This window comes from Crocuta crocuta, unplaced genomic scaffold, assembly GCF_008692635.1.
Source record: "Crocuta crocuta isolate KB4526 unplaced genomic scaffold, BGI_CrCroc_1.0 scaffold16, whole genome shotgun sequence".
NCBI classification, from domain to species: domain Eukaryota; kingdom Metazoa; phylum Chordata; class Mammalia; order Carnivora; family Hyaenidae; genus Crocuta; species Crocuta crocuta.
The window spans coordinates 11290797-11317733 of NW_027531893.1; the positions used below are offsets into that span (position 1 = coordinate 11290797).

At 44.7% G+C, this 26937-nt stretch overlaps 1 protein-coding gene across 18 annotated transcripts in view; it reads left to right on the forward strand.

The window, feature by feature from the left end:
• MRTFB (myocardin related transcription factor B) overlaps nucleotides 1–26937 on the forward strand; it is a 214560-nt gene that overhangs the window by 177129 nt on the left and 10494 nt on the right. For 12 of the 18 annotated variants that reach the window (XM_077773154.1, XM_077773153.1, XM_077773170.1 and 9 more), the window contains 7 exons: nucleotides 102–349; nucleotides 5690–5822; nucleotides 6722–7762; nucleotides 9406–9549; nucleotides 12073–12231; nucleotides 12585–12722; nucleotides 25470–25580. In XM_077773154.1, coding sequence (XP_077629280.1) covers nucleotides 102–349; nucleotides 5690–5822; nucleotides 6722–7762; nucleotides 9406–9549; nucleotides 12073–12231; nucleotides 12585–12722; nucleotides 25470–25580 — 1974 coding nt within the window. The remainder of the gene's footprint in view (nucleotides 1–101; nucleotides 350–5689; nucleotides 5823–6721; nucleotides 7763–9405; nucleotides 9550–12072; nucleotides 12232–12584; nucleotides 12723–25469; nucleotides 25581–26937) is intronic. The other 6 variants (XM_077773163.1, XM_077773171.1, XM_077773164.1 and 3 more) reach the window with 3 other exon arrangements.

The window sequence follows — 26937 nt, forward strand, 5'->3', positions numbered from 1 at the left end:
TGTTATATGGAAACCAACTTGACAGTAAACTATTTAAAAAAAGGTATAAAAATTAAAAATAAATAAAAATAAAAATGCTCCTCTCTTTTTCTTAAAAATAGCAAAGCCATCCCAAGAACCCTAACGACAAGCACCGTAGCAAAAAGTGCAAAGACCCCAAGCCACGGGTAAAGAAGCTGAAGTACCACCAGTACATCCCGCCCGACCAGAAGGGGGAGAAGAGCGAGCCGCAGATGGACTCCAACTACGCCCGCCTGCTCCAGCAGCAGCAGCTCTTCCTGCAGCTCCAGATCCTGAGCCAGCAGCAGCAGCACTACAACTACCAGACCATCCTGCCCGCGCCGCTCAAGTACGGGGGCTGGGGCAGCGCGCGCCGGTCCGCTGGTTCCCAGGGGTGCATGTCGTGGGGCTGCACGACTAGTCTCCCTCGTTGTGCTCAAAGCCCATCAGGTGGCGTCTTGCCCTGGCGCCGGTGACAGGACGCTGCCTCCCCGTCCAGTGTTTGTCCTCCAAAATCCGTTCCGAGCCTTAAGCTTTCAAGCTTCAGGTGCCCTGAAGAGAGCACCCAGGAGAGATCTGCCTGTCATTTACCCAGATAGTATCAGACGCTGTGAGAAAAGTATAACAAGTGTAAGTCCTGCTACAAACAGCTTAAAAAAAGGGGGAAAAAAGGATGAGTGTAGAAGCTGGAGTGGTCAAGGAGAGCTTTATGGAAGCAGGCAGGGTATTTCTATGGGAAAGAGCCTGAAACTTGGGAAGGGCCCTTTCACGCAAAGGGGAATGATCCCCGTGCGGGAACAGAGGAAGGAGCGGGCAATGCCTCTTTACTGGATGATGAGAAAAATAGCCTGAATGAGGAATGCGATGAAAAGTTGAAGACAAAACTGAGTCGAGCCCGTGTCAGAGGAACTTGAAGCCGAGCAGCCTTGCATCTTGATGTGGTAGATGATTCAGAGGACTGGAGCGGTGAAACCACAGTGCAAGACAGGGCAGCGGGATGCTGGTAATGAAGGGGAGTCTGGAAATAGAAAAAACAGGAATTTCACAATAAAGGAGATGTGAGAGGATAAGGGCATTGATAAGGGGAAGCAAAGAACAGATGAGAGATGTTTCAGAGACAGTTAAAGGTCTTGGTGACCAACAGCTGTGGAGAAGGAATGTGTTTCCAGAGTCTGAGCCCAGTTCGGAGAGACAGAAGGGAGTGAGTTCCGACATCTTCTGAGACTGAATCCATAGCAAACTTTGATTATGTATGAAAGGAAATTTCTAGGTTTCCATCCTCAGTATGCATTTTCTGGGAAACATAGATACAAATGCACATGCCCTTTCATTTCCCTCAGTTTTCAGGAGAAAGGGAGATTTACATTCACCTCACAGAAAGAAATTCTACAAGGTTCAAAATTTCATTTGAGTTAAAAGTTTTCCTCAGTGATTAGGCCGCTCAGTTTATGATCCGTGTAGTGTGTGGAAACTCACCCCCGCTAGTCTCCGCATATGCCGAGCATTCCAGCACAGGGCGCCCCACTTCCTGGGAGCAGACAAGGAGTAAGATCCGCTAAAAGGCTCCTCTCTTAAGAACTATCGCCTCATATGCTAATGATTATCAATTCACTGTTTTCTTTTAAGATCCTGATATCTCGAGGAAGATTAGACCTATTAGTCATTTGGACCTTCCTGTGAAGCACTTAAATCTAAAACATCAGGGCGCAGAGATGAAGAAAGAAAGAATTTTTGTAGCATGTTGTTATTTTAAGAGCAAGCAGGCCTGACTGAGATGTTGACCTTGGAAGGGAACCAGGGAAGACCAAAGAGAATTGGAAGCTCATCAGAGGCAAACCACCGCCGCTTCTCAGCTTTGTCCAGGCCTGAGGGAGGCGTCCTCCCCTGCCGCCTCCCTCCTCGGGCATCAGGCACCAGGGATACGAGCGGTGACTCGCTCCCCTCTGTGCGCTCCTGACAACGCACCCAGAGTGTGCGCGGCCGCTTGACATCATTGTGCTCCTCTCAGTAACTCCAGGAGGAGGTGAAGTTGCCGACCGCACTCCCAGGCGAGGAAACCTGGAAAACTGAGAATCTTATAAAAGGATTCTTGTAGTATCTATGAAACAGTCTTTTCTGTAATGAAAGAAACTGATTGTGTGGGGCCAGGGCGTAGATGGGCAGAGTGCATCTGAGGAGCTGAGTCTCTGGTCTGTAACGGTTCTGTGTGTTTCCACTAAGGCTGCAGGCCCCCTGTCCCCCGTGAACACCCCTGGCCGCTGCAGCCCAGGAGAGCATCCCACACAAGATCCAGGAACGCGGAGGGGGAAGATCACTTAGTTTTGTGCGCATCACTGGGGAACGTCACTTCTGTTTAATTTCCAAGTTCTGAAGGTGGAGATGATGTTTTCTAACTCCGTGTTTCTTTTCACCAAAATTCCAGTACAGGAGGCTGGATGCAGAAGTCTGTAGCACCCAAGCAGTGAGGTTCGACCTCATAACACAGCCCCTGGTACCGTGCAGGATGGGGTGGTAGTCACAGCATAGCCACACGCTGACAGGGGGTCCTGGAGGGTCGTTTCGGGTGTCTGGACTTCGGGCTTCTCGCCCACACGGACATTGACATTTTCGTTCTCTGTTGGTCTAGGGGAAAAAACAGAGGTCCAACTTACTCTCGTTATTTCAAAGATTGAACCAAGCAACTTACTCTCGTTATTTCACAGGTTGAGCTGTTAACCATAGTGACAAGTACAGCATTACAGAATCTCAACCAAAAGCACGAATAGAACAATTAATTGTTCACAAGGGAGCAGAAGTCGGTTGGGGGGAATGTTGCATTTGCGATTTAAGAGAGCATAGCCACGCATATGCTGCATAGGTGATTATGCCATACATCTGTGAGGGTATTAAACTTCACTGGGCGGTTGATTAGGGAAAAAAATTCTTAAAAAGTCTCCTTGTGGAGATAGTAATGAAAGTATGGTTGAGAGGTTCTGATTTACATAACATTTTCATAATTCTAATAGATTTTAAAACTGAATTTTTAGAGAGGAGAAAAATGATACATAAAATTATTTGTCATTTCATCCAGTTTCAAGAAACTTCATCTCAAATACTTAAAGTATTTAACTTCCATACAATTTAGGCAGATTTTTTAAATTTTTTAAATTTTTAATTTATTTTTTAGAGAGAGATAGAGACAGCATGAGCAGGGGAGGGTCAGAGAGAGAGGGAGACACAGAATCCGAAACAGGCTCCAGGCTCTGAGCTAGCCATCAGCACAGAGCCCGATGTGGGGTTCAAACCCACGAACCATGAGATCATGACCTGAGCTGAAGTCGGACGCTTAACTGACTGAGCCACCCAGGCGCCCCAAGGCAGGTTTTCAAAGACCCCAAGTGAATGTCAAGAGTTAGCTGTTCACAGGGCCAGAAATGGCTCAAACGCAATCTTCCTAAAACCCACTGGACAAAGCTCATCTAAGCATGGACCTCTCCCCATAAGCAACATCAGGTCCCTATTCAGAATATGAAATTCAGAGTCTCCATGCTTCAGCACCACGGCTCCTGTCAGGATAAAGCCCGAGGCTCTAATGGAATTTGCTGTACAGTATCAGCCATCATGTATACATTTCTTTAATTGGTATCAGCCGCCTAGAAGAGGAAATGCCATTGTTGGTGAGAGTATCATGGGGAAGAAGCTAGAACGGGACCTGGCTTTGCTGTGGAAAGGAGTTTAGGAAAATGAGTACAGAAGTACCACCCATTTTTTAATCACCTTTTTAAATGAAGTGTAAGTGATAGAGCAGTCCATAAATCATAACTGAAAAATGATGCCAGGTAAACACACGTCCATAACCACTGCCTAAATCAAGAAATATATTATTATTAGTGCCCCAAAAGGCCCCCTTGCATCCCCTCTCAGTGACTACCTGACTTCTTTCCCATTGAGTAGTTTTGCCTTGTTTTTGGACATTATATAAATTCAGTCTTACGGTATACGTATGCATGTGAGTTCTTTTGCTCAACATTGTGCTCGTGAGATGCATCTTTACTGGTGCAGATAGCAGTAGTTAATTTTTATTCCTGTCTGGTCTTCTGTAGTGTGTCCACTATCATGATCTTGGTGGACAGCTGGGTTGTTTCCAGTTGGGACTATTATGAATAAGGCCATACTAAGCATTCTGACCTGTGTTTTTGGTTCATGTATGTAGATCTTTGTCAGGTGTCCCTCAAGGAATGGAATTGGGTCAGGATAGGCACAGGTTTTTCTGGAGTAGATAACATAAAACACTTCTCCAGAGTGGTTGTGCCGATCCCACTTCTACCAGCCGTGATTGAGCGCTCTGGTGTTCCGAGTGCTCCGTGTTGGTGTCTTGCTTGTCACAGCGGCAGTTCTGCTGGACGTGCAGCGCTGTTTTGTCATGCCTTTTTTCATTTTCCTCGTGTCTTGTGAGGTTAAGCACTGTTCACACATTTATGGACCATTTGGATCTATTTTCTTGTGATAGGCTTGTTGAAGATTTTCCCATTTTCCCATTGGACTTCATGTTTTACTTAGTGATTTGTAAGATTTTTTGTATATTCTAGATATGAGGACTTGTCAGAAATACGTATTACAGGGGCTTCTGGGTGGCTCAGTCAGTTAAGTGTCTGACTTCAGCCCAGGTCATGATCTCACGGTTCGTGGGCTTGAGCCTCATGTAAGGCTCTGTGCTGACAGCTCGGAGCCTGGATCCTGTTTCGAATTCTCTGCCCCTCCCCCACTCGCTCGCTCTCAAAAATGAATAAACATTAAGAAATTAAAATAAGAAATATGTATTAGAAGTATCTCCTCCTATGGTTTGACTTTTCACTCTTAAAGCTGTCTCTCTTAGTGCGTTTTGTGTCCTGTTTAAGAAATCTTTGCCAACCCAAAGGCCCTGAAGATATTATTCTAAGTTTTCTTTTTTTTAAAGTTTGTTTGTTTGTTTGTGAGAAAGAGAGCACAAGTCAGGGAGTGGCAGAGAGAGAGGGAGAGAGTGAGCCAGTGCAGAGCCTGATACAGGGCTCAAACCCACGAACCACAAGATCATGACCGGAGCCAAAGTCAGACACCCCAAAATATTATCCTGTTTTCTAAAAGCTTTATTGCTTTTATAATTCACATTTAGGTTTTTGAGATGGTGTGAGGTAGGGGTCAGTCCAGGGCCTTAGTTTTATCTGTATGAATATCCGGGGTGGCCCAGCACCATTTATTGTAAGGACCACCGTCTTTCTACTGCACTACAGTGCCATCTTGGTGATAATCAAGAGACTGTCTCTGTCAGGGTTTCTGGATTCTCTCTTCTCTTCCATTTGTTGTTCTGCCCTTGTACCAGCATTACACCATCTTACTAACTGGCTTTTTAATGAATTTTGATAACTGATGGTATGATTCTTCCAGCTTTGCTTTTTTTTAAGGATGTCATGGCCATTTTTGGTCCTTTGTGTTTCCATATATAGCTCAGAGTCACGTTCAGAATTTCTACCAAGCAAGCAAGCAAATAAAACTTGCAGGGATTTTTTTTTTGGGTTGGGGGGGAGGTCTAATTTGATATCTTTATAATATTGAGTCTTCCAATCCATGACCATGGTATTTTTCTCTTTACAAGTTAACAAATTGTTAGCAGAAGGAATATCAAATTCAGAAATGATTTTATTATAAATTCTAATTTTCTTTTTCTTTGAAGGCCACTCAATGACAAAAATAACAACAGTGGTAATTCAGCTCTGAACAACACCACGCCTAACACACCAAGACAGAATCCGTCTGCTCCCGTGAGAAAGCCGGGACCTCTGCCTTCTAGCTTGGATGACCTAAAGGTAATAATTCAGAGTAGAGTTCATTCATGCAGAATTACCACAAAAACATAAATAATTGGCCACATTTGTCTGACGTGTAGGTAAATTTTCAGTAGACATTTCAGCTATACCAATAATAAGATAACTTTTCCAGGGGTACTTTCCGTTTACATCCATTAAGTTTCTTTGAAAAGGACTAGTAATAACTCTCATTTGTTGAGCACACACCATGTGCGGGCACCAAACCGCTTCTGACTGCACAGGGAGATTTTCTTCTTCCCCACTCATTGCTGAGTTGGGGAGAAGCAGGGAATCTCCTCTCCGAGTCCAGACTGCACAGGCTTCCACCCCAGCTCAGCCTCTCGTCATCCATGGTAGCTCGGACACAACGGGTCAGCCTCTCTCTGTCCCAGTCTCCTCATCTGTGAACCAGGAATAGTGATAATAATACCCACACTTCATGTGAGGATTAATTGAAAGAATAGGGCCATCTGAGTGACTCAGTCGGTGAAGCGTTCAGCTCCGGTGCTCCCCTCAGGTCTTGATCTTAGGGTCGTGAGTTCAGGCTCCGAGTTGGGCTCTGCGCTGGCCATGGAGCCTGCTTTAAAACATACATATATATGTATATATATGAAGCGCTTCACCAGTGTCTGGCACATGGTAATTACCCAATGAATGTGACTGTTCTCATGATTTCTGGTGGCAAGTCCTTGGACATAACAGGAATTCCCCTCGAAAAGCCCTTGCTTTCCCGCCGGCCTTTCCAGTGCCTCAGGCCCATAGCTGTGTGTGTGTGTCGGGAAAAGAACCGTGCTAGCGCGGGGCTGGCAGGCGTAGGCGCCGTCCCCGTCTGCGCGCCCCGTAGGTCTGCCGGAAGCTGCGGTGCCGAGAGAAGAGACGTGTCGTGTTTGTGCTTGCAGGTGTCGGAACTGAAGACGGAGCTGAAGTTACGGGGCCTTCCGGTGTCGGGCACCAAACCAGACCTCATCGAACGCCTGAAGCCCTACCAGGAAGTGAACAGCAGCGGTGTGGCTGCCGGCAGCGTCCTGGCGGTGCCAGCGTCTGCCATCGTCACCAGCAACCCCGAAGTCACCGTGGCACTGCCGGTGACAACGCTGAACAACTCCGTGACGAGCTCAGGCTCCTCTTTCAAGGCAGAGCTGCCGCCTGCCGGAGCCAGCAGCGTCGCCCACGTCGAGAGTGTCACTTCCCCTCTGCCCATCTCGCCGTCCCCCTCCGAGCAGTCCAGTCTCGGGACCGAGGACACAAGCATGGCAGACACGTTCACCGAGATCATGACCATGATGTCTCCTGCGCAGTTCCTGTGCTCGTCGCCTCTGAGAGTGACGGGCAGCGAAGAGAGCCCGAGTCCCACCAGCAGCACGCTGTCGAGCCTGGAACTGGATGCGGCCGAGAAGGACCGCAAGCTGCAGGAGAAGGAGAAGCAGATCGAGGAGCTAAAGCGGAAACTGGAACAGGAGCAGAAGCTCGTGGAGGTTCTGAAAATGCAGCTTGAGGTTGAAAAGCGAGGGCAGCGGCAGCAGCAGCCGCTGGAACCCCAGCCCGGCGCCCCCACCGCTTCAGCCAGCAAGCTGGATCCGAAGCTCGGCGGGGTCGGCTCCTCCGTCAAGGACGAGGCGGCGCTCCCCGACTGCTCCAGCCCCAGGCAGCCTGGGCCGCTGGCCGGCCACCCTGTAGGCCAGCCCGTCTCCACGGGCGGCCAGAACCTCGTTGCCAAAAAGGCCGTAGTGATCAAGCAGGAGGTCCCCGTGGCCCAGGCGGAGCAGCAGAGCGTCGTCCCGCAGTTTTACGTGAGTTCCCAGGGACAGCCGCCGCCTGCCGTTGTCGCTCAGCCTCAGGCTTTACTGACCACACAGACCGCTCAGCTGCTGCTGCCGCTGTCCGTCCAGGGCTCCAGTGTCACCTCAGTGCAGCTCCCAGTAGGCAGCCTCAGACTCCAGGTGTGAAGTGTGGCTTCTAACTCCTTTGCCTTACAGCCTGCAGGGAACAGACACTTGCCTAATGACGCGCGCCCGAGCCCTCTCATAGTGCACCCAGACCAGGCCTCAGAGTCGCAGAAAATGTGTGCGTGGGCGTGGGAGGCCTAAAATTTAATTCAGAAATGTTAATAGCTGGCATTGTCTCATTATGGTACAAACGAGCAAGGGGTGCTTTCCTACTTTTGATGGCTTTTGTCTTTAGTGAACACGGTGTCTTTAGTGAACATGCAGACATTTTGAAATACCAGTTAAAGTATCATGAAACCAGCTGTGTGCAAGGCACAGCATCAGTACCTTTCTTTTTTTTTTTTAATTTAAGTTATCTCGACACCCAGCATGGGGCTCAAACTCACGACCCCGAGATCAAGAGTCGTGTGCTCCTTCGACTCAGCCGGCCAGGCGCCCCTTGAGCTTTAAATGGCTTGCCCCCTTCATCTCTCCCTTCCCCCAGAAGATCTCAGTTTGATAGCATCCATTTTGAGGTAGGGAAACTGAGGCCTTGAAAGGTTGGATAAGTTGCTCCAGGCCAGCTCTGGGCCTTCTGATTGCCCTGCTTTTACTTTTACGCCCACCCATGTATTCTGCCTCCTAAATGTGATTCTTGAAAGACACCATTGAAGTGAAGATGCCTAAGGCATGTGGGGCATCTGAGGAAGGTGTGACCACAAACTTAGGGTGAAGGTGTTCCTGAGGGGGATGATCAAACACTAGTAAGCATGGCACCTCCTTTTATGCCTCTGTAACCTGTGTTGACCTTGATTTTATGCAGTGCATTTTGGTAGGTTCCCCCACAGTGTGTGGGCCACAGGCGAACAGAAGCCACCTGTGGGCACTGCTCCTCAGCTTTGACCCCCACCCAACCCCCGCACACTCGTCATGGCGCAAAGCGTTGGTTCATGCCCCTGGGGCTAAGGAAACATGACCCAGAGGCCCTGGCATGTGCAAACATTCTAATTCCCCTGCTTCATGTGTAGAGTGTCTGTGACATAGAAAGTCTACTCTGTGGTACAGCTTTTCTAAACATTTTCTTTCCACCCAAATCTTCCACTAGAGTTGATGTTCTCTCTTCGGGGCACGTGCAGCCCCCACACGTAGCTGACTGTTTCCAGAGGGCGCACATACTGTTGGCGCAGTCAGGCCTCAGGTCTCCTTGCTGCTATGAAAATAATTTTAACACCTGACCTAGTATGTGTAGAGCTACTACAGGTTTTTATTCAGTTTTCTGTTTTCTCAAAATTTTCAGGTGAAAATCTTAGCTGCTTAAGAAATAATAAGAGTGTGAAAATAACTGGTCTGGTGTTTAACACTCTGGTTTAGAATTAAGGTTCAAGTCTATGTGTCGATGAAGTGTGTATCTATCTGTAAATATTTTATCATTTCATTTCAGGTATGTTCCCCACATCTAAACTCTTTTTTTAAAAGTTTATGTTTATATTTTTAAATAATCTCTATACCCAAACTCAACCCATACTTGGCCTGGGGCTCAGACCCACAACCAAGAGTAACATGCTCTTCTGACGGAACCATCCAGGCGCCCCCACATCTACACTCTTGATTCTGAGTTTGGTTTTGATAATTAAATTGGTATTTTATTTGCTTCCTAGACTCCAGCACAAGCAGGAATCCAGACTCAGCCTCAGCCTCAGCCAGCAGCCGCCACCCTGTCCTCAGGCTTAGCCCAGACTGTACCTCAGAAGCCAGACACTTTCACGCCACATGTGCTCAGTCAGCCTCAGCAAGTTAGAAAGGTGGGTGAGTGCTAGTGAGTGACGACAGGCCGTCGCCGATGGTGACTGTCATCTGCTCAGCCATTCTGCAGGTGTCCTAGTGGTCTCTCTGTGGGAAGCACCTGTTCTTCTGTGCCATGCGCCTCCCGTTGGATGAGCCCCAGGTCGGTCACCCGCCGTCCACCTGCAGATTACCCAGTTACTTGGGGAAAAGGGATTCTTTTTACTGAAAGATGGGTCGTCTTAACAGTTAAAGCCCTTTTCCAAGTAAAAGTTTCAAAAGTATGTTTTTAATCCTCATATGTAGGATTTTCTGAGTTTTAAAATACATTTCTTTTCAAATTAATCATCTAGTTGGGTGGGAGGGAAGTGCTGTTCCCTGGGAACAGATATTTGAAGATGAAAAAGATACTTTCTGAAGTGTTTACCTTGAGTAAGATCTTCACATATTTAAGAGTTTGCCATCTTCTAGATTAAGAGCCAGAAGGCCCAGGTCTGCGTATTCTGGTTCCCCACTTCCTGCATCTTTGGCCTGATGCACCATTCACTTACTTCCTCTGAGTGTCATTTTCCTCATCTTTGAGACGACAGTGTTGGTCTAGGACTCAGTAACCTCTACATGTGTTCCTACCAAAAACATTCTGATGTTAAATAGCCCAAAAGTCACCAAAATTCCCTTTTACCCAGCAGGTGGAGCTGTGTGCACATACTCCTTGATAGAAAACTCTTAAGGCCTCAAAAATAGGTCTTACTGTTTTAACTCTTGAGAATTATGAGTCCCAGATTTTAATCTTCAGCGTAAAAGAACCTGGATAATTAGGTGTACCTATAGACACGCCCCGAGGTGGTGTGAGCTGTCTGGGCTAAGACCACTTGAGCAGCAGACAGAAGTCTGAGGTCAGCGGTAGTCACATTAACATGTGCTCTCTTCTGGAATCTCCTCTGGGAATGCAATGACTTATACCTGCATATTATGGACTTTGGGCTCACAATAACATTTTAGGGTAGTGATCAGCTCAGTGAATGTTCAAATGTCAAGACCGTTTCCTTTGTTTTAGAGAGGAGAGAGAATGACGTGATATAGACAGGATAAATAAAGGTTTATTCACTAAGACCCACTAGAATTAGGGATCATTAATTCCAACTTTTCCAAAGAGGAGTACACTTCCAAGACTCCGTGCCACAGCAGCTTTACTGTTTGAAGGGACGGACACACACACACACGCACACGCACACACGCATATACTTGCCCGCCTAAGAAATACATATGTATGTTTACAACAGAAATATAGAGGTAAGTTTGTCTCTTTAAGAATAGTAGTGGTATGAAGTCTATGAACTATTTTTATGAGTAAACCAGTTGTGTGAAATACAGTCACAGAATCACACTGTGACCACACGCTTGTCAAAGGCCATAAAACCTTTGGCTTGTGATGGGGGCTAAACAAACACTTGGTAGTTCCACAGGAGGGAATCCTCTCGGCTCGCTCACAGAGCCAAGGACAGCTTCTCAGACGGGGGCAGGTTTTAAATGGGGCCCTGCAAGGACTTGGAGACGTTCTCAACAAACTGAAACATTGAGTGTGGCCGCGGCCTGTGTGGCCTTTCCAGTGGGACAGAAAAGGGGCCAGGTGGTAGAAGGTTTTTGTGCCAGCCGGAGATGAGGGTCTTACCCTAAGGACAGAGGAGCCGGGGAGTGTGAGGGCTCCATCCGCCGTGTGTTAAGGCTGTAACTGTAGCGGAGGGTTGACGGGGAGGGGGGTGCGGTGAAGAGGCTGCCAGGCCGTCCGGCCATCAGCAGCAAGGACCCGAATGAGGACCGCGGAGGACAGAGGCCTGATTCAAGAGGTATTCCTAAGGCGTGTGAGCACTGAGCGGAGCGAGCCGTGGAGACTGACGGCTCCATTTACCAACGTTTTAAAAATAAATGAAGGCAGAACCAAGGATGATTTTTCCTCAGAGGCTGGAGGTGGTGGAAGGAACGGGGAAAGTTTAGTTTGGAATCTATTAAATTTGAGATGTCTCAAATTTATGTTTGTAAAAGCTATAAATGTGGCTTTGGCACTTGGGAACAGGCTGGAAAAGAGAGGTGGGTTTGGGGGTTATTAGCTGAATCGTGGACATTAAAGCTGTGAAAGTAGATCGAGACCACCCTGGTGAGCAATCTGAGAAAGAAGTTACACTGAGCAAACGCTGATTTCCCAGCAGGTACAGTCCACGCGGCCATCTAAGACAGGCCAGTGAGTAAAGGGACCATGGCCTGAGGGCCACATCCAGCCACCCCCCACCCCCACCCCCGGCCACTAGTCTGTTTCTGTAGATAAAGTTTTAATTGGAACCCAGCCCCGCCCATTTTTTTAGGTGTTGTCCAAACTGCTTCCGGGCTGTAGTGGCAGAGGTGAGCGGTTACAACAGACAGTCCGTGGCCTGCAAACATGGTGGCTCTTCACAGAGAAGGTCTGCCAAGCCTCGTCCTAAAACATGGTTTTCTTCGGCGGGAAGAGCAAAAGAACAGACTGAATGGAAAATACTTGTTCATTACAGGTTTTCACGAACTCGGCATCAAATTCAGTTCTTCCATATCAGAGACCACCTGCTCCAGCGGTCCAGCAGCCCTTTGTTACCAAGACCTCCACCAGCGTTCTTCAGTCCCGAGGCACCCCACTTCCCGCCCTGCAGAACGGACCCCCCGCCCCCACCAAGGTAGTGCTGTGCGGACGGGGGCAGCGGGAACAGTGCTGCTTGCGGGGCCCTAAAGCATTCCAGAACCCAGTGCTTCAGGCGTGGAGGGACTGAGTATCAGTACTAATGGGACAAAATAGCCAAAATAGTGTGGTGACGGGTAAGGAGCAGCTTAGCTGTTATCGCGGAACAGGTGAGCCTTCCCTCACAGGATGGCGCCCCGGCGCTGTCGGCCACACGGGCCACAGGTGAGCAGGCTCCTGAGTTCAGGAGCGCCGTGACGCGGCCTCCCTGTGACGCGGCCGCACCGTGATGAGGCCGCCCTCTGAGCTCACTGCCCAGAGCTGACATGCGCCCTCCTCTGTTTGCCTCAGCCTGGTTCGCCCCCTCCGCCCCAGCAGTGCGTCGTCCAGCACTCCCTGTTTGGGAGCCCGGTCCCCAAGACGAAAGACCCTCCCCGCTACGAGGAGGCCATCAAGCAGACGCGCGGTGCCCAGTCCTCCCTTCCAGAGGTAAGCGAGGCTGGCGGCCACGGTCCCTGGGCTTGGATCTGGGGCGTCGTGCTCATGTCGAATCCCTTGTCTAAAATGCACTTGCCGCAACGGGAACACAAATTTCAGAGCCCAGGAGTCTCGTTTGCATTTGAAATGCGGTATTTTTTTTATTGACGTATACTTGACATACAGTATTATAGTAGCTTCAGGTGTACGACTCAGTGATTTGACACTTCTGGACATTGTGAAATGCTCGCCGGGGTAGGCGGAGTTAGCCGCCTGTCGCCATGCAGTGTTCCTATGATCTCCCTGCCTGTGTCCGGCGTGCTGCACTTCCCAGCCCTGTGACTTGTTCTGTACCTGGACGTTTGTACTCTTAATCCCCTGCCCCATCTCCCCTCTGGCGCCTACCAGTGTGTTTGGATTTACGAGTCTGTTTCTGTTTTGTTTGCTCATTTGTTCTGCTCTTTAGATGCCACAGACAAGTGAGATCATTTGATGTCTGTTTTTCTCTGTCCAACTCCTTTCACTCACATAAACCCCTCTTAGTCCAGCCCTACTGTCACAAATAGGAAAAACTATTTTTTTTAAAATATTTTATCTTTCTGAGACAGAGACTGAACACAAGCAGGGGAGGGGCAGAGAGAAAGGGAGACACAGAATCCGAAACAGACTCCAGCCTCTGAGCTGTCAGCAGAGCCTGATGCAGGGCTCGAACTCATGAACTATGAGATCATGACCTGAGCCGAAGTTGGACACTTAACAGACTTAGCCACCCAGGCTCCCTGGACAATTTTCTTTTAGTTTGTTTTTAAGTTTTTTTTTTTAATGTTTTATTTATTTCTGAGAGAGAAAGAGGCAGCATGAGCAGGGGAGGGTCAGAGAGAGAGGGAGACACAGAATCCGAAGCAGGCTCCAGGCTCTGAGTTAGCGGTCAGCACAGCACCCAATGTGGGGCTCGAACTCACGAACCGTGAGATCATGACCTGAACTGAAATCGGACGCTTAACTGACTGAGCCGCCCAGGCACCCCTGGAAAAATCTTTTTAAAGCTGAGTAATATTCCTCTGTGTATGTGTGTATGTTTGTATCACATCTTCTTTATCCACTCATCTATCAGTGGACACTTAGGTTGTTTCCATATTTGGCTGGTGTAAGTAATGCTGCAGTAAACATAGGGGTGCGTATATCTTTTCAAAGTAATGGTTTTTGCTTTCTTTGGATAAATACCCAGAAGTGGAATTGCTGGGTCATAGGGTAGTTCTATTTTTTTTTTTTAATGACCCTCCATACTATTTTTCAGTGGCTGCATAAGTTTGCATTCCCACCAGCAAGGCAAGAGCGCTCCCTTTTCTCCACATTCTCACCAACACTTGTTACTCCTTGTCTTTTTGTGAGTAGCCATCAGGAACTGGTGTAACGTGTTATCTTGTGGTTTTGATTTGCATTTCCCTGATGACTAGTGGTTGAGCATCTTTTCTGTGGCTATCTGAATGTCTTCTTTGGAAAAATGTGGATTCCGCTGTTTGGGAATGGAGGGATGGAATGTTCTGTATATTTCTATTAAGTCTGTCTGGTCTGATGTGTCATTCAGAGCCACTGTTTATTGATTTTCTGCCTGGATGATCTATTCATGGATGTTAGTGAGGGGTTAAAGTTCCCTACTATTATCGTAGTGCTGACAGTCTTCTCCCTTTAGTCTGTTAGTATTTACTTTATCTGCATAATATAGGGGCTCCTGGGTTGGGTGCATAGGTGTTTACAGTTGTTATAGCCTCTTTTTGGATCGATCCCTTTATCATTACTCAGTGCCCTTCTTGTCTCGTTACAGCCTTTACTTTAAAGTCTGTTTCGTCTGTTACAACTTTTTAAATATTACTACCTCAGCTTTTTTTTTCTTCCATTTAAGTGGAATATCTTTTTCCATCCCTTCACTTTAATTAAGTCTATATATGTCTTTAGGTCTGAAGTGAGTCTCTTATAGGCAGCACATAGATAGGTCTTGGGTTTTGTTTTTGTTTTTATCCATTAGGTCATCCTCTGTCTTTTGATTGGACCGTTTAGTCTGTTTAAAGTGAGAGGTATGTACTTATTGCTGTCTTCTGTTTCCTGGTTGTCTTCAGAGTTCCTCTCATAGCTCTTCTTCTCTTACTTTGTGATTAGATGACTTCCTTTGATGTTATTCTTGGATTCCTTTCTCTTTATTTGTTGTGTGTCTCTTATAGGTGTTGGATTTGTGGTTACCTTGAGGTTCATAAATAACACCCTAGCTGTATAGCAATGTAAATTGATAGTTTGCTAAGTGCAACCCATTCTAACGTTACATTTTTATTCCCCTTTTATATGCATGATGTCATATTTTACATCTTTTTTATTTTGTGAATCCCGTAATTATTTTAAATACAGTTGATTTTACTGCATTGTCTTTCAGCCCTCATACTAGTTTTATAAATGAATGACCTACTATCTTAATTTTACCAGTGAAACTTTTTCCTTTCATAATTTTCTTCTGGTTATGGCCTTTCCTGCTTCAAGTAGTTCCTTTAACATTTCTTTTAAGGCCAGTTCAGTGGTGATGCACTCCCTTGACTTTTATTTGCCTGGGCAACTCTTTATATTTCCCTCAATTCTGAGTGATCACCTTGCTGAGTAGAGTGTTCTTGCTTGTAGATTTTTTTTTTCCTTTCACCAGTTTGTATATAGTATGCTGCTACCATCTGTCAAAGTTTCTCCTGAAAAATGAGCATACAGCTTCATGGGGTTTCCCTTGTATGTGTCTAGTTGCCTTTCTCTTCTTTTAAGAATCTCTCTTTATTTTTAATATTTGACTTTTTTTTTTTTTAATGTGCACTTACTTTTGAGAGAGAGAGAAAGTGCAAGCAGGGGAGGGGCAGAATCTGAAGCAGGCTCCAGGCCCTGAGCTGTCAGCACAGGACTTGAACCCACAAACCACGAGATCATGACCTGAGCCGAAGTTGGATGCCTAACTGACTGAGCCGCCCAGGCGCCTCTAAGTTTTGACATTTTAGCTATTATGTGGACTTCCTTAGGTTCATCTTGTTTGGAGCTCTCTACCTTCTTGGACCTGGCTATCTGTTTCCTACTCCATGTTAGGGAAGTTTTCAGCTATTATTTATTCAAAAAAGTTTTCTGGCTCTTTTTCTCTCTCTTCTCCTTTGAGGACCCTTATAATGCAATTGTCAGTATACTTATTGACCCAGAGGTCTCTTAGTCTATCCTCAGGTTTTTGTTTTTTTTTTTCCTATTCTTTTTGGTATTCAGTTTGGGTGATTTCCACTGCACTGTCTTCCAAGTCACTCACCTGTCCTTCTGTGTTGTCTAATCTGTTGCTGATTCCCTATTGTGTATTTTTCAGTTCTGTTGTTTTATTCTTCAGCTTTGATAGGTTCTTTTTAATATTTTCTGTCTCTTTGTTGAAGTTCTGAGTTCATCCATCCTTCTCTCATATCCAGTGAGCATCTTTTATGACCATTACTTTGAATTCTTAACAGGTAGATTGCTTATCTCTGTTTCATGTAGTCCTTTTTCTGAAGTTTTATATAGTCTTTCATTTGGAACATATTCCTCTGTCTCCTCATTTTGTCTGACTCTGTGTTTGTTTCTATGTTCAGGTAGATTGGCTCCATCTCCTGGTCTTAAAAGTAGTGGCCTTGTGTAGAAGGCACCCCATAAGGCCCAGTGATGCAGTCCCCTCTGCTCACCAGAACCAGGCACTCCAGGGTGACCTCTGTGTGAACTGTTGTGACTGGACCAAGACTTCTTTGGATATGCTGGTGGGCAGGGCTGGCCCCATCCTTCTCCAGAACAAGTTGTCCACTTGGTGGGGCAGGACAAGCATCGTTAGCAAGATTGATGGACAGTGTCAGAGCTGGCTCCCACCAATATATACATTCATAGACAAATTTCCTACAGATCCCTGCTCTTCCAGCACATGCCCTAAAAAGTAAATCTCTTTCACATATAACCCAGACACTTTCCAAACTGCTACTTCTGTGCTGGGTCTCAGACCAAGTGATATAATGCACTGGCACTTTAAGAGCAAAATATCAGTTCCTATAGCCTTCTGGCTCCTGCCCCAGTGATTTTTAAAGCCAGAGGTTATGGGGGCTCATCTACCCATTGGAGATCGCCAGGGTTGGGGGTGCCCCCTGTGGGACTCAATCCCCTTGCTCACGCATGATAGGGATCACTGTGCCAGGGATTTGGTTCCTGACCACATCCCTGCCCCTCCTTCCCTCCTCCATGTGGCTTTCTTTATCTTTCACTGTGGGAGAGGTTCTGTTAGTCTTCAGGTCATTTTCAGAGGGAGTTTCACTATATTTAGTTACCCACTTGATGTGTGCATGGGAAGTGAGCTCAGGATCCGCCTACTCTGCCATTTCCCATGCTTCTCTTTTAAATGCTACTTTAAATCAAAATACCACTCACTGTGAAGACTGCCAAACAATTTCAGCATCTGTGTAACCTGCAATTCCTACTTACTCACAAATTCAGGGTTTGTCTTTTAACTTCTCCTTGGGGCATGAGTCATGTTAAGAATAGATGTGATGGTAGCCAAGGCATGTATTTTATACAGGTTTCTCTTTTCTTCTCATTTTTTTAAAGTCAAGCGTAATTAACATACAGCGTTATATTAGTTTCACGTGTACAATATAGTGATTCAGTAAACCAGGTTCTCTGGTTGCTTTGTTTTTAATTTACATCCAAGTTAGTTAGCATATAGTGCAGTAATGATTTCAGGAGTAGAATCCAGAGATTCATCACATATATATAACACTCTAGTGCTCATCCCAGCAAGTGCCCTCCTTAATGCCCCTTGCCCATTTAGCCCATCCCCCCACCCACAACCCCTCCAGCAACCCTCAGTGTGTTCTCTGTATTTAAAACTCTCTTATGTTTTCTCCCCCTCTCTGTTTTTATATTTTTACTTCCCTTCTATTATGTTCATCTGTTTTGTATCTCATATTCATATCTTCATATGAGTGAAGCCATATGATGTTTGTCTTTCTCTGAATGACTAATTTTACTTAGCGTGATACACTCTGGTTCCATCCACATAGTTGCAAATGGCAAGATTTCATTCTTTTTGATTGCTGAGTAATACTCTATTGTATGTATACACCACATCTTCTTTATCCATTCATCCATCGATGGACGTTTGGGCTCTTTCCATACTTTGGCTATTGTCAGTAGCACTGCTATAAACATTTGGGGTGCATATGCCCTTTCAAAACAGCACACCTGTATAAATAATACTGAGTTGTGCAATTGCTGGGTCATAGGGTAGTTCTATTTTTAATTCTTTGAGGAACCTCCATACAGTTTTCCACAGTGGCTGCACCAGTTTGCATTCCTACCAGCAGTGCAAGAGGGTTTCATTTTCTCCATCCACACCAACATCTGTTGTTACCTGAGTGGTTAGTTTTAGCCATTCTGACAGATGTGAGGTGCTGTCTCATTGTGGTTTTGATTTGTATTGCCCTGATGATAAGTGATGTTGAGCTTTTTTTTTCATGTGTCTGTTAGCCATCTGAATGTCTTCCTTGGAAAAGTGTCTACTCGTGTCTTTTGCCCATTTCTTCACTAGATTCTTTGTTTTCTGGATGTTGAGTTTGTAAGTTCTTTATGGATTTTGGATACGAACCCTTGATCTGTCATTTGTAAATATCTCCTCCCATTCCGTCGGATGCCTTTTAGTTTTGCTGATTATTTCCTTCACCATGCAGAAGCTTTTTATCTTGATGAGGTCCCAGTAGTTGAAGAGTCTGGTTTTTATTGTCTCTTTTTCCTTTGTTTGTTTTGTTTCTTAAATTCCACATATGAGTGAAATCATTTGGTATTTGTCTTTCTCTGACTGACTTACTTCACTTAGCATTATGCCCTCCAGGTCCATCCATGTTGTAAATGGCAAGATCTCTCTCTCTTTTTTTTTTTTTTATGGATGAGTAATATTCCATTGTGTATAATATACTACATCTTCTTTATCTATTAATCAATCAGTGGACACCTAGATTGCTTACATCATTTGGCTATTGTAAGTAATACTGCAGTAAACACAGGGGTGCATATCTCTTCAAATTAGTGTTTTGTTTTCTTTGGGTAAATACCCAGTGCTGAGATTACTAGATCATATGGTAATTCTATTGTTAATTTTTTGAGGAACCTCCATACTGTTTTTGATGTTTGCTGCACCAGTTTGCATTCCCATCAACAGTGCACAAGGGTTCCTTTTTCTTCACATCTTCATCAACACTTGTTATTTTGTATTTTTTATTTTAGCCATCTCACAGGTGTAAGGTGATGGCTCATTGTGGTTTTGATTTGTATTTCCCTGATGATGAGTGAAAGTGAGCATCTTTTCATGTGTCTGTTAAGTATCTGTATGTCTTCTTTGGAAAAATGTTCATGTCTTGTGCCCATTTTCAATTGGATTGGGTTTTTCTTGGTGTTGAATTACAGAAATTCTTTATATATTTTGGATATTAGCCCCTTACCAGTTATATCATTTGCAAACATCTTTCATTCAGTAGGGCTGCCTTTTTGTTTGGTTGATGGTTTCCTTTACTGTGCAAATGCTTTTTATCTTGGTATATACCAAGAGTTTAATTTTGCTTTTGTTTCTCTTGGCAGAGGAGACATACGTATATAAATGTTTCTATCTCTGATATCCCAAGAAATTATTGCCTCTTTCCTAATACTTTTATGGTATCAGGTCTCACATTTAGGTCACTAGTAAATTTTGAGTTTACTCTTGTGCCTGGTGTCAAAAAGTGGTCCAATTTCATTCTTTTGCATGTAGCTATCTAGTTTTCCGAACACCATCTGTTGAAGAGACTATGTTTTCTTCTTTGTATATTCTCTCTCCCTTTGTTATAGATTAATTGACCATAAAGGCATATTTATTTCTGGAATATCTGTTCTGTTCCATTGATCTAGGTGTCTCTTTTTCTGCCAGTACAGTATTGTTCTGATTACTGCAGTTTTGTATCTTAAAAACTGGGATTGTAATAACCTCCAACTTTGTTCTTCCTTTTCAAGATTGCCCTGGCCCTTTGGGGTCTTTTGTGGTTCCATACAAATTTGTAGGATTGTTTGTTCTAGTTCTGTGGAAAATGTTGGTATTCTGATAGAGACTGCATTCAATCTGTAGATTGTTTGGGTAGTGTGAACATTTTCACGATAGTGGTTCTTCTAATCCATCAGCATGGAATGTCTTTCCATTTGTTTATGTCATCTTCAGTTTCTTTCATCAGTGTTTCATAGTTTCCAGACCACAGGTCTTTTACCTCCTTGGTGAAGTTTATTCCTAGACATTTTATTCTTTTTGGTACAGTTGTAAATGGGATTGTTTTCTTAATGTCTTTTTCTGTTACTTCATTATTAACAGAGAAACGCAATAGATTTCTGTATATTAACTTGAGTCTTGTGACTTCACTGACTTCATTATCAGTTCTAGTTGTTTTCTGGTGGCGTCTTTAGTGTTTTCTACATATAGTATCATGCTCTCTGCAAATAGTGGCAGTTTCACTTCTTCCTTGCCACTTTGGACATCTTTTACTTCTTTTTCTTATTTGATGGCTGTGGCAAGGACTTCCAGTACTGTGTTGAATAAACCCAGTGAGAGTGGACACCCTTCACTTGCTCCTAATCTTAGAGGAAAAGCTGTTTATCACCACTGAGTGTGATGTTAGCTGTGGGTTTTTCATATACGGTCTTTATGATGTTGACGTATGTTCCCCCTCTAAACAAACTTTGTTGAGAGTTTTTATCATAAATGGATTTTGCACTTTATCAAATGCTTTTTCTCCATCTGTTGAGATGATCATATGTTTTTTATTTTTTATCTTGTTAATGTGATGTGTTACTGTTAATGGATTTGTAAGTTTTGAACCACCTCTGCATCTCAGGAACAAAAACCACTTGATTATGGTGAATGATCTTTTTAATGTGTTGTTGAATTAGATTTGCTAATATTTTGGTGAGGATTTTTGCATCTGTGTTCCTCAGACATACTGGCCTACAGTTTGGGGTTTTATGTTTGTAGTGTCTTTATCTGGTTTTGGTATAAGGGTAATGCTGGACTTATAGAATGAATTTAGAAGCTTTCCTTCCTCTTCTATTTTGGATTAGTTTGAGAAGAATAGGTATTAACTCATCTTTAAATGTTTGGTGGAATTCACCTGTGAAGCCATCTGGTCCTGGACTTCTGTTTGTTGGGAGTGTTTAGATTACTGATTCAGTTTCTTTGAATTCAGTTACCAGTCGGTTCAAATTTTCTGTTTCTTCCTGATTCACTTTGGAAAAATGATAAGAGTCTAGAAGTTTATCCATTTCTTCTAGGTCGTCCAATTCGTTGGCATATAATCTTTCACAATATTACATTCTTTTGTGTTTCTGTGCTGTTGGTTATTTCTTCTTCATTTCGGATTTTATTTGAGTCTTTTTTTCTTTTTTGAGGAATTTGGCTCAAAGTTGGTCAATTTTGTTGGTCTTTTCAAAGAACCGGTTCCGGGTTTCATTGAGCTAGGTGTTCTATTGTGGGTTTTTTTTGTGTGTTGTTTGTTTAGTGTCTATTTCATTTATTCTGCTCTAAATCTTGGTTATTTCCTTCTCTACACTGGCTTTAGGCTTTTTTTTCCTAGCTCCTCTGGGTGTAATACTAGGTTTGAGATTTTTCCTACTTTTTGACATAGTCCTGTATTGCTATAATCTTCCCTCTTAGAACAGCTTTAGCTGCATCCCAGAGATTTTGGACCATTATGTTTTCATTTTCATTTGTCTCCCTTTGTATTTTGTTTCCTTTTTGATTTCCTCTTTGCTTGACCGATTCATTGTTTAGTAACATCTTATTTAGCCTCCATGTATTTTTGTTCTTTCCAGACTTTTTTCTTGTAGTTTTGAGTTTTATACCATTGTGGTTAGAAAAAAAAATGCATGATAGGATTTCAGTCTAATTTATTGAGACTTGTTTTATCTAACATGTGATCTATTCTGGAGAATGTTCTATATGTACTTGAAAAGAAAGTGTATTCTGCTATTTTTGAATGAAATGGTCTGAATATATGTTAGGTCCATCTGGTCCAGGGTGTCATTCAGAGTCACTGTTGCCATGTTTTTTGTCTGGATGATCTATCCATTGATGTAAGTGGGGTGGTAAAGTCCCCTATTATTATGTACTATTGTCAGTTTCTTCCTTTATGTCTATTAAGAGATGCTTTATGTATTTAGATGCTCCAATGTCGGGTACATAACTGTTTATAATTGTTAGGTCCTTATTGCACTGTTCCCTTTATCGTTCTGTAGTGTCTTTTGTTTTAATGTCTGTTTTATCCAGGTATTGCTGTGCCAGCTTACTTTTTGCTTCCATTTGCGTCATAAATGTTTTTCCATCCTTTTACATTCAGGCTTTAGTCTGAAGTGAGTCTCCTGTTGGAGATGGTTGCTTTTTATTTCTTCTCTGTTCCTTTTCTCTATTGCTCTCTTCCCTTGTGGTTTGATGTCTTTCTTGAGCAATATGCTTGGATTCCTTTTCTCTTTACTTTTTGCATATCTACTACCAGGTTTTGGTTTGTGGTTACCATTAGGCTGATAATATGCACGTAGCAGTATATATTAAGTGGATAGTTGTTTAAGTTTGCACCCATTCTAAAAGCACTAAATTTGTACTCCTTCCCCTGCATGCTGTATGTATATGATGTCATGCTTCATATCCTTTTATTAGTTCCCTTGACTGATTCTTATAGATATAATTGATTTTACTGCTTTTGTGCTTTAACCTCCATATTGGGCTTTTATAAGTGGTTAATCAACTGCTTTTATTATGTTTGGAAATATTTAGCTGTGATAGTTTTTCCTTTCCTAATTTTCTTGCTCCTGAATATGGCCTTTTCTTTCCAAAGAATTCCTTTAACATTTCTTGTAAGGCTATTTTCGTGGTGATGAAATCCTTTAAATTTTGTTTGGGGAAACTCTGGCTCCTTCTATTCTGAATGATACCCTTTGCTGGGTAGAGCGTTCTCGGAGGTTTTTTCCTTTCCACCTTTGAATGTATCATCCCACTCCCTCTGGCCTCCAGGGTTTATGCTGGAAAATGAGCTGATAACTATATGGGGTTTTCTTTGTATGTAACCATTTGCATGATAAATGTTTGTCCATCCGTTTAAAATTCTTTGTCACTACTTTTTGCCATTTTAAATGTGTCTCTGTGTGTTCCTTCTTGGCTCACCTTCTTTAGGGTGCACTTATGCCTCCTGGATCTGGAGGTCTGTTTTCTTCTTCAGGTTAGGAAAGCTATTATTTTTTCAGATAAGTTTTGTGCCCCCCTTTTTCTTCCCCTTCTGGGATCACAATAATTTGAATATTGTTATTTAATGGTGTTGCTGATTCATTTAACCTGTTGTCATTATTTTGTTGTTGTTCAGCTTGGTTGCTTTCCATTATCCTTTCTTCCAGCTGCTTCCCCTATGATTGATTCCCTCTTTTGCATTTTTCATTTCAGTTACTGAGTTGTTCATCTCTGGTTCTTTTTTATATTTGGAGCTACATTCCTCTGTCTCCTAAATCTGTCATCTAAATCTCTTTGTTTCTTTGTACTAGGAAAGTCAGCTGTGGTTCCTGCTCTTGAAAGTAGGGGCCTCATGAGGAAGAGGTCCTGTCACGCCCTGTAGTGCCCTGGCCCCACCGGAAGTAGTTGCTTCAGGGGGTCTCTTAGGTGTGTTGCACGCGCCCTGTTGCTGTGGCTCAGGCACAGCGGCCTTGAGTTCCGTTGGCTGCGGCAGCCCACTTCGCCTGCTGTGGCAGGGTTTCATCTCTCTGCCACTAAGGGGCCAGTCTGGGGCTGCCGTGGGCTTGTAGTTGGATCCGACCCAGACCCCTGCCTTCAGCCTGGGTGACAGGGCTGTGGTTATACCAACCTGCAGGGCCCTCTCCCTGCTTCGTCCCCAAGAGCCTTTTATTGGTGGGTGGGGCCGGCAGGCAGATCACAGGCCTGCCCCAGGCCCACTGCTGGGCTGCAGGGGAACTGGTGTGTGTGGTTATCTTCCCCTCTGCCCAGGGCAGGTCGGATGGTGTGAGTCCCCAAGAGAATGAGGATCAGTGTGTGGTGTTAGCAAGGTAGGCGGAGAGTATCTGCGCTGGTTCCTACACGTGTCTGGTGTCCAGGCCTGGGGGGGCGGGGGAGGAACGGTGCCCACCGGCTCGTCTGCTCTAGAACAAGTCTGCTAAAGACCCCTGCCTTTCCAGCACACGTTCTGAGATTAGTAAATAAAAAATTAATCTCCTTCCCTTATACCCCTGGTGCCTTTCAAACTGCTGCTTCTGTGCTGTATCTCAGTGGAGTTGTTTGTTATGCTGGGTCTGGAAGGCTGGGGACTCGGTCTCCTATTGCCATTCAGGTCCCCCTCATTTGGGGTGTGCTCCGCTCCCTTCTCTGTGCTTGCGGTACCTGTCTCACCAGGAACTTGATTCCCTGCTGCGCCTCTGCCCCTCCTCTTCTTTTCCACGTATCCTCCCGTCTACAGTTAACTGGGCAGTCTGCCGTGTCACTCTTGTGCCGATGTGGCTGTCATCTAGGTCTGTCTGCGGGGGAAGGTGAGCTGAGGACCCCCTACTCCACCATCCTCCCAGAAGTCCTCTCTGGGCCCCNACCCTGCGTCATCTCACACGCACCCCCAGCACCCTCTGCTCCAGCAGCCGGCCAGCTCACTGAGCACAAGCACTTAGGAGGAGACAGATCCCTGACACACAGCCAGACCACGTGCTCTTCGGCAAGGGGCACAAGGGGTCTTCCTGGCCGTAGAGCCTGCCTTACTGCGCCCGATCCCAAGAGATGGGAACAGAGTCCCCGTTTGTAAAGGGCACCCACTGCGGGCCGGACACCAACAGCAATAACCTTGTACCTTACCCTGAACTTTCTCTTGGTCTCACTACCCCTCTAAAGTAAAACTCAGATAAGTTTCCAGAAAGAGCCCCTGCCTCATAGAGGATCCACACTTTGTGTAGCCAGCACGGTACAAGCCTGTCCCCTGCATCAGGGAGTGAATGGTCACCTCGACCTACCTGAGCAGCTGCAGAAACTGCTGGCAGCAGGCCGCAGTGTCCATCTCGGCATACTCACAGAGGGTACGTGGGGACGTTCAGGGTGGGCTGCCTCCCAGGAAGTGCAGTGACCAGGTGCTTCTTACTTGCTTAGTGCCGAAGGAACGTACTCCCTGTCGCTGAACAAGCTCCCTTCAGTTCCATACTCGGCAGGGGCCCTTATCTGTGAGGGAAAAACCAAACTTCAGGAAGAGTTTTAAACATTTACAAACAGAATGGAAACAAATGGTGCTAGACAAGATTGTCCTCCCCATGGGTCCCTAAGAAGTGACACCTGTTCTCTTCACAAGAGAGCAGAGAGGAAGTGAATGGCAAAGAGCGTTAAGTGCAGTTGATGAGAAAATTAGTAGGTAGCACGCACCCTCCCAAGCCTGGTTCTCACGTGTGGGTTAGTGTGTACTACTCATAGATGCATGGACCTACAGCAAAGACTCCTCCCCTCGCTTTAACCTAAGACAGCCGATGGGAATCCCTATCATTTATCAGTCTCTGGTTAATGTTTACAGACTAAGGGAGCTCAGCTCTACATCACTGTCTGGTATTCTTTATACACCATTAAGCATCAAACTACAGGCATCCTGAGTTTTTTAAAATACCTTCACTCAGACTTCCAATTTCACTACTGGCTAACAAGTAAGTCTTCCACAGGTAACAGCTGTAAAACCTGGTCATGATACAAAAAACACTAACATGAAGGCACTGAAGAATGAACTGTTGCAGTCATATTCTGGTGAAGAGCCCAGGCTCCGGGCAGCGGAGGTACAAGGCACAAATGCCCTCTCTTTGCTGCTTTTACTCTGGGGTCAGCCTAGATGGTGAGGTTACTGGTCAGAAACTCATAGCCTTTATGCCCTGAGAAGTCAGAGGGCTGAGTTGAGAGCAACTTGGAAGGAACAGGAGGGAAAGACCCCCCCCCCCAATTCCCTTTGGCCGCATCTCTAGCTGACTCTCAGCCACAGAGTGGCCACAGGAGCGGAGGGAACTAAAGATAAGATGTGAGCTGTGATTGGAACTTCTGCCCAAGAAACATTTTGAAGGTCGAGTCCAACCAAGTTAATTGTGTACTAAGAAAAAGAAACCACTCATCTGAGAAAAAGAACAGAATAGAGTCTCCACAGTGTGCTATTCATAATAGCCATTCATCACATGCAAGAGACAAAGAGGAAAATGCAGCCCTTTCTCAAGGTCAAAAGGCAGTCAACCAAGGGCAACTCCAGCTGCTCCAGATGTTAGAATTTGCACATAAGGATTTTAAAATAGCTTATAACTATCAGTGATGTAAAAGAAAATATACTCATAATGAATGAAAAAATAGCAACAGAAATGATTTTTTTAATGAAATGGAAATAAAACTAAAACAAACATGGGGCACCTGGGTAGCTTAGTTGGTTAATCTTCTGCCTTCAGCTCAGGTCACGATCTAGGAGATCATGAGTTCAAGCCCTGTATCAGGCTCTCTGCTGTCATCACAGAGCCCACTGCGGATCCTTTGTCCCCCTTTCTCTCTTTGCCTATTCATCACTCGTTTTCTCTCTCTCTCTCTCAAAAATAAACTAAAAATTAGATGATCTAGAATGAAAGAGGTGCTGGGTGGCTTAGTCAGTTAAGTGTCTGACTATTGATTTTGGCTCAGGTCATGATCTCATGGTTTGTGGGATTGAACTGACAGCACAGTGCCTGCTTGGGGTTCTCTCCTTCTCTCTCTGCCCCTCCCCTACTTGTACATGCTCTCTCTCTCTCTTTCTCTCACTCTCAAACATTTAAAAAAATAATAGAATGAAAAAAATTATAGATGGCCTTAACAGAATGGAGATGACTGGTAAAAACTCAGAGCAACAGAACTTATCTAATCTGAATAAGAGAAAAGATCTTATTTTTAAGGTGAAAAGAGCCTCAGAGACCTGTTGTTTAATATGAAACCAAGATGGGTATGATAGGATTCTGAGAAGAGAATGAGGCAGGTAAAATATTCTAAGAAATAACAGTCAAAATTTTCCCAAATATGATCCAAGACAAGTTTATAACATGTCTAACTGAACACCAAGCAGGGTAAATAGAAGGCCTCATCATACCCTGATCAAATTACTGAAAGCCAGAGTTAAAGAGCAGATCTTGA